This window comes from Salmo salar, chromosome ssa26 (genome assembly GCF_905237065.1).
Source record: "Salmo salar chromosome ssa26, Ssal_v3.1, whole genome shotgun sequence".
In the NCBI taxonomy this organism is placed as follows: domain Eukaryota; kingdom Metazoa; phylum Chordata; class Actinopteri; order Salmoniformes; family Salmonidae; genus Salmo; species Salmo salar.
Window position 1 is genome coordinate 46,578,033 of NC_059467.1, and position 12,905 is coordinate 46,590,937.

The 12,905-nt window shown below is 48.4% G+C and overlaps 1 protein-coding gene across 1 annotated transcript in view; it reads left to right on the forward strand.

The window, feature by feature from the left end:
• The window catches only part of LOC106587912 (WASP homolog-associated protein with actin, membranes and microtubules), a 30,146-nt gene extending 18,866 nt beyond the window's left edge, over positions 1–11,280 (forward strand). The window contains exons 5-11 of the mRNA XM_045708771.1: positions 257–425; positions 2,670–2,857; positions 4,673–4,759; positions 5,861–5,956; positions 6,058–6,460; positions 7,467–7,618; positions 9,616–11,280. Of these exons, the coding sequence (XP_045564727.1) occupies positions 257–425; positions 2,670–2,857; positions 4,673–4,759; positions 5,861–5,956; positions 6,058–6,460; positions 7,467–7,618; positions 9,616–9,777 (1,257 nt within the window). The 3' untranslated portion in view covers positions 9,778–11,280. The remainder of the gene's footprint in view (positions 1–256; positions 426–2,669; positions 2,858–4,672; positions 4,760–5,860; positions 5,957–6,057; positions 6,461–7,466; positions 7,619–9,615) is intronic.
• Positions 11,281–12,905: the final 1,625 nt, after the last annotated feature.

Below are 12,905 nucleotides of genomic sequence, written 5' to 3' on the forward strand. Positions count from 1 at the left end.
TCTGTCTGGCCAGGACCAGAGGGGACCAGAGACAGTAGATAACCTAGAGCTTCAGTACTATGTTATGTAGTGTTATAACCATACTGGAGCTGTCATAACCATAGTGTTCTATATTGTATCCTAGATGGGAGGTCTGTCTGGCCAGGACCAGAGGGGACCAGAGACAGTAGATAACCTAGAGCTTCAGTACTATGTTATGTAGTGTTATAACCATACTGGAGCTGTTATAACCATAGTGTTCTATATTGTATCCTAGATGGGAGGTCTGTCTGGCCAGGACCAGAGGGGACCAGAGACAGTAGATAACCTAGAGCTTCAGTACTATGAGGCTCAGCTAGAACTCTACGATGCCAAGTTTGAGATCCTCAAGAACGAAGAGCTTCTATTGGTCGCTCAGATCGACACCCTGCGACGCCAGATCAAAGGTAGGTTACAGACACGCGCACACACACAGGCTCAGTAAGCACAGATCTATACATTTAGATTTTTCAAAATGCAATGCAAAATGTTCAAAGTTTTAAAAATGACTAAAGATGCCAGTCTGAAATCTCATTGACATCAGATGTCTGTGGCTCTAGAAGAGCAGCCTAGCTTCCCCTACTGTCCGTAGATAGATATCTGCTTCTGCTGTGCCACTGGATGAGAAATAATGTCACACAAGCATATTTTCTGCATGTAAATTCCTTAATTACTGCCCATGGGGAAATACTGTTTGTTTCCAAGGGTGTGTGTGTGTTTCTGTGTCTGCCATCCTTGGCATGGCTTAGAGTACTTGGCTCTAGAGTCTAGATGTATTTTTATAACATGAGAGAGGAAGGCAGCAACCCCCTACCACTTCATTGTTCTTCCCCGATGAAACGAGAGAGAAAGCAACAGAAAAGAGGAGGGTGAAAGACAGTGGGAGCAAAATAGGGAGAGGAGTGCGGGGGGAGGGAGAGAAGGAGCGACGGAGAAGAGGAGGGAGTGAAGGAGCGACAGAGGAGTGCAGGGAGAGTGGGAGGGAGAGAAGAAGGAGCGACAGAGAGAGGAGTGCGGGGGGAGGGAGAGAAGGAGCGACAGAAGAGGAGGGAGTGAAGGAGCGACAGAGGAGTGCAGGGAGAGAAGAAGGAGCGACAGAGAGAGGAGTGCGGGGGGAGGGAGAGAAGGAGCAACAGAGGAGTGTGGAGGGAAGGAGTGACAGAGGAGGGAGAGAAGGAGTGACAGAGGAGGGAGAGAAGGAGTGCAGGGGTGAGGGAGAGAAGGAGCGACAGAGTGGGGGTGAGGGAGAGAAGGAGCGACAGAGTGGGGGGGAGGGAGAGAAGGAGCGACAGAGGAGTGTGGAGGGAAGGAGTGACAGAGGAGGGAGAGAAGGAGTGACAGAGGAGGGAGAGAAGGAGTGCAGGGGTGAGGGAGAGAAGGAGCGACAGAGTGGGGGTGAGGGAGAGAAGGAGCGACAGAGTGGGGGGAGGGAGAGAAGGAGCGACAGAGGAGTGTGGAGGGAAGGAGTGACAGAGGAGGGAGAGAAGGAGTGACAGAGGAGGGAGAGAAGGAGTGCAGGGGTGAGGGAGAGAAGGAGCGACAGAGTGGGGGTGAGGGAGAGAAGGAGCGACAGAGTGGGGGGGAGGGAGAGAAGGAGCGACAGAGAGAGGAGTGCGGGGTAGGGAGAGAAGGAGCGACAGTGGGGGGGAGGGAGAGAAGGAGCGACAGAGGAGTGCGGGGGGAGGGAATGAAGGAGCGACAGAGAGAGAAGTGCGGAGGGAGGGAGATAAGGAGCGACAGAGTGGGGGGAGGGAGAGAAGGAGTGCAGGGGGAAGGAGAGAAGAAGCGACAGAGAGGAGGAGTGCGGGGGGAAGGAGAGGGGGAGGGACAGAGAGAGGAAGGAGAAAGGGAGCAACAGGGAGGGAGAGAACAACAGAGGAAGAGGAGATGGGAAGCGACAGATGTCTGCTTATCAGATTGTGTCAACAGAGATTTAGAAGAGTTCACACTCCGTGGCATCATTGAGAGAACACCTGAGAGAATGTTTCAGAGCTGAAAGAGGAGGTGGTGTATTATGATGTGTGTGTTTCAGAGCTGAAAGAGGAGGTGGTGTATTATGATGTGTGTGTTTCAGAGCTGAAAGAGGAGGTGGTGTATTATGATGTGTGTTTCAGAGCTGAAAGAGGAGGTGGTGTATTATGATGTGTGTGTTTCAGAGCTGAAAGAGGAGGTGGTGTATTATGATGTGTGTGTTTCAGAGCTGAAAGAGGAGGTGGTGTATTATGATGTGTGTGTTTCAGAGCTGAAAGAGGAGGTGGTGTATTATGATGTGTGTGTTTCAGAGCTGAAAGAGGAGGTGGTGTATTATGATGTGTGTGTTTCAGAGCTGAAAGAGGAGGTGGTGTATTATGATGTGTGTGTTTCAGAGCTGAAAGAGGAGGTGGTGTATTATGGTGTGTGTTTCAGAGCTGAAAGAGGAGGTGGTGTATTATGATGTGTGTGTTTCAGAGCTGAAAGAGGAGGTGGTGTATTATGATGTGTGTGTTTCAGAGCTGAAAGAGGAGGTGGTGTATTATGGTGTGTGTTTCAGAGCTGAAAGAGGAGGTGGTGTATTATGATGTGTGTGTTTCAGAGCTGAAAGAGGAGGTGGTGTATTATGATGTGTGTGTTTCAGAGCTGAAAGAGGTGGTGTATTATGGTGTGTGTTTCAGAGCTGAAAGAGGAGGTGGTGTATTATGATGTGTGTGAGGATCCAGAGGAGCTCCAAAGCCTATCACAGACAGCTGCACCTTTAGACCCCACCCACTCACCTGTCAATCACCTGGGGCGACGCCTACAGCAGCTGGAAGCCAAGAGAGGGAACATCTGTGCCCGCCGCGCATACCTCCGCAACAAGAAGGTACCAGGGGGATGGTGTATGTGTTAACATACCTCCGCAACAAGAAGGTACCAGGGGGATGGTGTATGTGTTAACATACCTCCACAACAAGAAGGTACCAGGGGGATGGTGTATGTGTTAACATACCTCCACAACAAGAAGGTACCAGGGGGATGGTGTATGTGTTAACATACCTCCACAACAAGAAGGTACCAGGGGGTGTGTTAACCTACCTCCACAACAAGGTACCAGGGGGTGTGTTAACCTACCTCCACAACAAGAAGGTACCAGGGGGTGTGTGTTAACCTACCTCCACAACAAGGTACCAGGGGGTGTGTTAACCTACCTCCACAACAAGAAGGTACCAGGGGGTGTGTTAACCTACCTCCACAACAAGAAGGTACCAGGGGGTGTGTTAACCTACCTCCACAACAAGAAGGTACCAGGGGGGTGTGTTAACCTACCTCCACAACAAGAAGGTACCAGGGGGGTGTGTTAACCTACCTCCACAACAAGAAGGTACCAGGGGGTGTGTTAACCTACCTCCACAACAAGAAGGTACCAGGGGGTGTGTTAACCTACCTCCACAACAAGAAGGTACCAGGGGGTGTGTTAACCTACCTCCACAACAAGAAGGTACCAGGGGGTGTGTGTTAACCTACCTCCACAACAAGAAGGTACCAGGGGGTGTGTGTTAACCTACCTCCACAACAAGAAGGTACCAGGGGGTGTGTGTTAACCTACCTCCACAACAAGAAGGTACCAGGGGGTGTGTGTTAACCTACCTCCACAACAAGAAGGTACCAGGGGGTGTGTGTTAACCTACCTCCACAACAAGAAGGTACCAGGGGGTGTGTTAACCTACCTCCACAACAAGAAGGTACCAGGGGGTGTGTGTTAACCTACCTCCACAACAAGAAGGTACCAGGGGGTGTGTGTTAACCTACCTCCACAACAAGAAGGTACCAGGGGGTGTGTGTTAACCTACCTCCACAACAAGAAGGTACCAGGGGGGGGTGTGTTAACCTACCTCCACAACAAGAAGGTACCAGGGGGTGTGTGTTAACCTATCTCCACAATAAGAAGGTGCCCCTACCTGACAAACCTGTAATAACCTTCCTCCTAAACATTTAGACTGTTCTAACTTAACGCCTCATGTGTGTAACGTGGTGTCTGTGTTGTGGTGTCTGTGTTGTAACTTGTCGTGTCTGTGTTGTGGTGTCTGTGTTGTGGTGTAACGTGGTGTCTGTGTTGTGGTGTCTGTGTTGTGGTGTCTGTGTTGTCTGTGGTGTTGTAACTTGTCGTGTCTGTGTTGTGGTGTCTGTGTTGTGGTGTAACGTGGTGTCTGTGTTGTGGTGTCTGTGTTGTGGTGTCTGTGTTGTGTTGTAACGTGGTGTCTGTGTTGTGGTGTCTGTGTTGTGGTGTTACGTGGTGTCTGTGTTGTGGTGTCTGTGTTGTGGTGTCTGTGTTGTGGTGTCTGTGGTGTTGTAACTTGTCGTGTCTGTGTTGTGGTGTCTGTGTTGTGGTGTAACGTGGTGTCTGTGTTGTGGTGTAACGTGGTGTCTGTGTTGTGGTGTCTGTGTTGTGGTGTCTGTGTTGTGTTGTAACGTGGTGTCTGTGTTGTGGTGTAACGTGGTGTCTGTGGTGTTGTAACTTGTCTGTGTCTGTGGTGTCTGTGTGGTGTCTGTGTGGTGTCTGTGGTGTTGTAACTTGTCGTGTCTGTGTTGTGGTGTCTGTGTTGTGTGTAACGTGGTGTCTGTCTGGTGGTGTAACGTGGTGTGTGTGTGGTGGTGTGTGTGTGTGTGTGTGTGTGTAACATGGTGTGTGGTGTTACAGGATCAGTGTGTGGAGGCTAACGAGCAGAAGCACCGTGCGGCCCAGCACAGCTCCACTCACTTTACCCAGCACCACGGAGTAGCCCTGGTGAGTTACCATGACAACACACACACACGCTCTTAAAGGAACCCTTTACCCAATACCACGGAGTAGCCCTGGTGAGTTACCATGACAACACACACGCTCTTAAAGGAACCCTTTACCCAGCACCACGGAGTAGCCCTGGTGAGTTACCATGACAACACACACGCTCTTAAAGGAACCCTTTACCCAGCACCACGGAGTAGCCCTGGTGAGTTACCATGACAACACACACACACGCTCTTAAAGGAACCCTTTACCCAGCACCACGGAGTAGCCCTGGTGAGTTACCATGACAACACACACGCACGCTCTTAAAGGAACCCTTTACCCAGCACCACGGAGTAGCCCTGGTGAGTTACCATGACAACACACACGCACGCTCTTAAAGGAACCCTTTACCCAGCACCACGGAGTAGCCCTGGTGAGTTACCATGACAACACACACGCACGCTCTTAAAGGAACCCTTTACCCAGCACCACGGAGTAGCCCTGGTGAGTTACCATGACAACACACACACACGCTCTTAAAGGGACCCTTTACCCAGCACCACGGAGTAGCCCTGGTGAGTTACCATGACAACACACACACACGCTCTTAAAGGAACCCTTTACCCAGCACCACGGAGTAGCCCTGGTGAGTTACCATAGTAACGAGGGCAAACCCACCCACGGAAACACCCACACTGGAGACACCATCCTCAGTTTACATGATCTGTCTCTCTCTCTCTCTCCGTTTCTGTCTCTCTCTCTCTCCGTTTCTGTCTCTCTCTCTCTCCGTTTCTGTCTCTCTCTCTCTCTCCGTTTCTGTCTCTCTCTCTCTCTCCGTTTCTGTCTCTCTCTCTCTCTCCGTTTCTGTCTCTCTCTCTCTCTCCGTTTCTGTCTCTCTCTCTCTCCCCGTTTCTGTCTCTCTCTCTCTCCCCGTTTCTGTCTCTCTCTCTCCGTTTCTGTCTCTCTCTCTCCGTTTCTGTCTCTCTCTCTCTCTCCGTCTCTGTCTCTCTCCGTTTCTGTCTCTTCTATAGCTACCTAAAATGTTCCTAAAGCAGTGGGGTAACTATCTCAGTTGATTCCACCAGTCTTGTCCTATTTCCCTCCGTGTCCCTCCAGAAGAGAAAGAAGAGGAGAGAGGAGGAAGAGAGGAGGAAGGAGTGGATGGACCAGGAGAGAGAGAGAACCCTGAGCAGACTACGCTCCTTCAGAGAGGTAATCAGTCAACCCATCACTTATCCTCTCATGGATGGCGGGAATAAAGGAAGATAGGAAGGATGTGTTGCTGAAGTGTTTTCCTGCTGTCTTTCCTGTAGAAGCGACAGGGAAGTTACGTCCTGAAGACTCCACGATCCAAGATGGCTGCCAGGGAGCCGCAGTGTTCCGACCTCTCCCAGCCTCTGTCAATCATTAGCTTCGGCCCCTCCCCTTCATCTAATGGGGCCGCCCCCAGAAAGACCCCCAGGAAACTCAAACCTAAAGACCTCCCCATCCAAATCTTCACTCCTCCTCTCCCTTCGCCAACTACACCTCCCACTACAGCTATACCTCCACCTCAGACCTCCTCTCCTCCTCCCCCTCCTCCTCCTCCTCCCCTACCCCCACCTCCTCCACCTCCACCCCTCCCTGCCCTCACAGAGGTAGGGGACTCCCCCGTGCCTCTCAGTGAGAAAGAGGCCGCTCCCTTCCCTGCCAAAACGACCCTGAAACAGAACCTAGGTGAGAATGATCCACCTTCCAATGACAGTCTGTTTCTGATGCAGTAGCTTCTTGTCCTGGCTCATTATTTCTCCTACTGTGGTAAAAAGGGAAACTCTCTGTCTTCTACAAGTTTCTACTGTAGCTGCACCTTGTGATAGCTCTCTTGACAGCTTCTACTCTCTTTCCATATCTGCTCTCTCTCTCTCGTTTCTCTCTCCCACCTTTCTTCCCCTGCTTCTTCTCCATCCCCCTGTTTCTCTCTCTCCCACCTTTCTTCCCCTGCTTCTTCTCCATCCCCCTGTTTCTCTCTCCCACCTTTCTTCCCCTGCTTCTCTCTCTCTTTCTCTCTCTCATTTCTCTCTCCCACCTTTCTTCCCCTGCTTCTTCTCCATCCCCCTGTTTCTCTCTCCCACCTTTCTTCCCCTGCTTCTTCTCCATCCCCCTGTTTCTCTCTCCCACCTTTCTTCCCCTGCTTCTTCTCCATCCCCCTGTTTCTCTCTCCCACCTTTCTTCCCCTGCTTCTTCTCCATCCCCCTGTTTCTCTCTCCCACCTTTCTTCCCCTGCTTCTTCTCCATCCCCCTGTTTCTCTCTCCCACCTTTCTTCCCCTGCTTCTTCTCCATCCCCCTGTTTCTCTCTCCCACCTTTCTTCCCCTGCTTCTTCTCCATCCCCTGTTTCTCTCTCCCACCTTTCTTCCCCTGCTTCTTCTCCATCCCCCTGTTTCTCTCTCCCACCTTTCTTCCCCTGCTTCTCTCTCTCTTTCTCTCTCTCATTTCTCTCTCCCACCTTTCTTCCCCTGCTTCTTCTCCATCCCCCTGTTTCTCTCTCCCACCTTTCTTCCCCTGCTTCTCTCTCTCTTTCTCTCTCTCATTTCTCTCTCCCACCTTTCTTCCCCTGCTTCTTCTCCATCCCCCTGTTTCTCTCTCTCCCACCTTTCTTCCCCTGCTTCTCTCTCTCTTTCTCTCTCTCGTTTCTCTCTCCCACCTTTCTTCCCCCCCTTTCTCTCTGCTTCTTCTCCCTCCAGGTTCTATGGACGAGGTGTTGGCATCATTACAGCGTGGTCAGGTCAGGCTGCGTCGTGTCCAGCCCCCTCCTGGTCCTGGCCTGGCGCCCTCCGGTGGCGACCTCAGGGATAACATAATGTCTGCCATCAGACTTGGGGTCAAACTACGCAAGGTCAGCATCAGGCATCACTTTAATGACAATGTGCAGGAGTTATCCATGAAGCTGTTACATCACATTAATGACAATGTGCAGGAGTTAGCCATGAAGCTATGTTACATAATGGCTCAATAAGTGACTTAAAAAAATATATGTTTGAAAAGAGCATGGCATAATTAATTGTTCAAGTTGAATTTTCTTGATGAGCCAGAAAATAAAGTTATTTCTGAATGTTTATCAAAGTGACCTGCTCTGTGTCCACCACAACCCTCTACATTACTTCTATAGGAACCATTACACCCCCTGCTACATGACTTCTATAGGAACCCCTCTGGACCTATTACACCCCCTGCTACATGACTTCTATAGGAACCCCTCTGGACCTATTACACCCCCTGCTACATGACTTCTATAGGAACCCCTCTGGACCTATTACACCCCCTGCTACATTACTTCTATAGGAACCCCTCTGGACCTATTACACCCCCTGCTACATTACTTCTATAGGAACCCCTCTGGACCTATTACACCCTCTGCTACATGACTTCTATAGGAACCCCTCTGGACCTATTACACCCCCTGCTACATGACTTCTATAGGAACCCCTCTGGACCGATTACACCCCCTGCTACATGACTTCTATAGGAACCCCTCTGGACCTATTACACCCTCTGCTACATTACTTCTATAGGAACCCCTCTGGACCTATTACACCCCCTGCTACATTACTTCTATAGGAACCCCTCTGGACCTATTACACCCCCTGCTACATTACTTCTATAGGAACCCCTCTGGACCTATTACACCCCCTGCTACATTACTTCTATAGGAACCCCTCTGGACCTATTACACCCTCTGCTACATTACTTCTATAGGAACCCCTCTGGACCTATTACACCCCCTGCTACATGACTTCTATAGGAACCCCTCTGGACCTATTACACCCCCTGCTACATTACTTCTATAGGAACCCCTCTGGACCGATTACACCCCCTGCTACATGACTTCTATAGGAACCCCTCTGGACCTATTACACCCCCTGCTACATGACTTCTATAGGAACCCCTCTGGACCTATTACACCCCCTGCTACATTACTTCTATAGGAACCCCTCTGGACCGATTACACCCCCTGCTACATGACTTCTATAGGAACCCCTCTGGACCGATTACACCCCCTGCTACATGACTTCTATAGGAACCCCTCTGGACGATTACACCCCCTGCTACATGACTTCTATAGGAACCCCTCTGGACCGATTACACCCCCTGCTACATTACTTCTATAGGAACCCCTCTGGACCGATTACACCCCCTGCTACATTACTTCTATAGGAACCCCTCTGGACCGATTACACCCCCTGCTACATGACTTCTATAGGAACCCCTCTGGACGATTACACCCCCTGCTACATGACTTCTATTGGAACCCCTCTGGACCGATTACACCCCCTGCTACATGACTTCTATTGGAACCCCTCTGGACCGATTACACCCCCTGCTACATGACTTCTATAGGAACCCCTCTGGACCTATTACACCCCCTGCTACATTACTTCTATAGGAACCCCTCTGGACCTATTACACCCCCCTTACATCTATGGGAATGGTATAGAGTGCCACAGTATGATTAATAATACCCATAAAACCTAGCGGTCAAACAGGGAAATAGTTCCAATTGTTTTTCCACCACTCATTTCTCATAGGGGATTTTAGAGACATTTTGATAACCGTGTAAATCTCTCTAGGACAAGGGGATCAACATATTCACTTGTATTTATTCTAAATACATTGTAAATATGGTACTGTCCCTGGATATAGCTACTTGTGTTTGTTCTACTTGTCTTTATTCATGTTTTGGATTACTACTGATATGAATTACTGCATTGTTGAGAAAGAAAGAAAGGAATTTCACAGTAGGTGCCACGTGACGAACACTTGAAAGGATGGGAAGCCCTCTGGAGCGATTCCACTGGCTAACCTGATGACCCTGCTTTGTGATGTCCCCTCCAGGTGGTCCCAGCGGTGCCCCTGCCCCAGGACAGTAGGGACACAGATCTACAGAAGAGCATCAAGGCAGCCATGCAGAGGATGAAGAAGGTCTCCTCCGACTCGGATGATGAAGATGAGGAGAGAGGAGAGGACAACACGCCCTCCGCTGAGTGGGACAGCTGAGAGAGGAGAGGAGACGTATGCACGGACAGACAGACACTCGGACGCGCATGGACACATCCATAAAACAGACGTATAGGCACACACACACGTACAAATCAAAACATTCACTAATCAATAGGTTAACCATGTTTCCAATGGTTTAGTTGTGTGATTATGCAGGTTTACTGTTTGATGTAAAATATGATCCATAGAGAAGAGATGGTATATTAAACATCCTGAAGATATTTAACTAAATATCCACCACCTGGTACCAGGGTTCAAGACTACAGCCTCTTTTTCACTAAGCTTTGAAACTAGCTGTTATCTTGCTAAAAAGCTCCCACCGATTCCAGATTTCCAGGAATTCTTGTTTGTATGCTTGTCTAGTCTTCCGTTTGCAAACTAGCCTGAGGACTTGACATTGAAGTATTGTCCAACTGCTTTACAGAGAGAGAGTGGCAGATCTAGAAATAGGGTGAAATAGATTCTGTCTATGGTTGCAGGCCCCTGTAGCGTGATCAAATCTTATTTGTCATATGTCGCCGAATACAACAGGTGTACCGTGTAATGCTGAATACAACAGGTGAAATGCTTACTGTAACTGTGCCAGGATGTTCAGTGTGTCGTCGTATTACACTACTATATCTCCCTTAATGTTTTGTTTGTCTAGTACCAGTTGGAACTGGTGTCCACCCTGCATAGCATAACTGATAAACTATTGAAGGTGAAATCATTTGTTTTATCATTTTTTGTTTCTGCTTCATGATTTTATCTACGGATGAAAATTAGCTCGTTTGCCATCTGCGGCACATTTACTTTGATGAGGAAACTGAAATGTTGATGACTGTGCACTCTGTTTCTGTGTCCTACAATGCCATATTAATCGCCATGACGATATAATAACCCTTTAAGTATGACCTCTGCTCTTCATGAATGAAGGAACAGAATAGAGCTTTACCCAGTTTACCACTTCCCACCATGAACTAAACAGTAGGATGAAGTTGACCCCGTAGGTACCGTTCTAGGATCAGCCTCCTCTCCCCCAATCCCAACCTTAACCATTAGGGGGAATAATCTAAAACTGGCCTTGGGTCAGTGTCTAGGGGGCAACTTCACCCTAGTATTTCTAATGATCATGTTCTCTATTGGTTTTGATGCTACGTTATTACATTGCACTTGATTTGACCGGATTGTCATGGAGACACAAAAGGCCGTGTTCCAGACTGCCTGCAAAACAGCAGCTTTTACACAAATTAACCAATGATTGAATATGTAAGATTTGGTGTGTGACTGCAATGTAGGTGACCTGGAACATGGCCAAATGTATGAACGAGTGTTAGTGCACTGATTTGATATTTTTTGCTGCATTTTGTTTGCCAATTATTGTAAACTGTCAAACCCAGTTTCCATTCGACTGTTAAGTGTTATTTTAAAGTGAGAACATTATGAAATTATGCTCAAGTGCCTTGGGGACTGTAAGTTATTATGAGCTGTCATTCACCAATAAACTGTTGTTGAATAAGGTTTCTGTCATATACTTTTACAACTGTTATGTCCGGGAAACACTAATTGATCATTCCAATTTTCACATATCATTACTGTGATATGTGGAGGAAGGTTAGTGTTAGGACATAGACAAACACACTATCCAGGATACACTCCATCCCCCAGGGGGCAGCAGCTACGTTGTCCAGATGCTGAGCCTGTTTGGTAAGGAGACCGGTGCTGACAGTTCTGGAGAGAGAGAGGAGGCCAGAAGCCTCTGATCTGGGCTTTGTTAGCAAGTTTAGATTCAATCAGATCACACGTTAACTGGGGGTGTTGGAGATGGAACTGCGTTGGAGCCGTCAAATTGGTGAGCAGCTGCTCTTGATCATTGTCACGAAGCCACACCCACATTAGAATATCAGAGTGAGAAAGTAAAGGTTATACCGAAATAATCACGCTCAAATTGAAAAATCATTAAACTAAAGTTTTCTGTCATCCTAACAGGTGTAGATTACATCTATCATCCTAATGGAGGTGTAGATTACATCTATCATCCTAACGGAGGTGTAGATTACATCTATCATCCTAACAGGTGTAGATTACATCTATCATCCTAATGGAGGTGTAGATTACATCTATCATCCTAACAGGTGTAGATTACATCTATCATCCTAATGGAGGTGTAGATTACATCTATCATCCTAACAGGTGTAGATTACATCTATCATCCTAATGGAGGTGTAGATTACATCTATCATCCTAATGGAGGTGTAGATTACATCTATCATCCTAACGGAGGTGTAGATTACATCTATCATCCTAATGGAGGTGTAGATTACATCTATCATCCTAATGGAGGTGTAGATTACATCTATCATCCTAATGGAGGTGTAGATTACATCTATCATCCTAATGGAGGTGTAGATTACACCTGTCATCCTAATGGAGGTGTAGATTACATCTATCATCCTAACGGAGGTGTAGATTACATCTATCATCCTAATGGAGGTGTAGATTACATCTATCATCCTAATGGAGGTGTAGATTACATCTATCATCCTAATGGAGGTGTAGATTACATCTATCATCCTAATGGAGGTGTAGATTACATCTATCATCCTAATGGAGGTGTAGATTACATCTATCATCCGAATGGAGCCAAGGAGAGGTAAGGTTGCTATCTCCCCGGACCAAGGTGAGGTTGCTGTCTCCCCGGACCAAGGAGAGGTAAGGTTGCTGTCTCCCTGGACCGAGGTGAGGTGCTGTCTCCCCGGACCAAGGTGAGGTTGCTGTCTCCCCGGACCAAGGAGAGGTGAGGTTGCTATCTCCCTGGACCGAGGTGAGGTTGCTATCTCCCTGGACCGAGGTAAGGTTGCTGTCTCCCTGGACCGAGGTGAGGTTGCTATCTCCCTGGACCGAGGTGAGGTTGCTGTCTCCCTGGACCAAGGTGAGGTGAGGTTGCTGTCTCCCTGGACCAAGGTGAGGTGAGGTTGCTGTCTCCACGGGCACATGTCCATCCAACACGGTCCTCAAACTCAGATCTCACATAAACACACATGTTCACTCAGGTTATAGACCATGTAACTAGGCCTAGGGTCCCTAGACACATGTTCACTCAGGTTATAGACCATATAACTAGGACTAGGACCCCTAGACACATG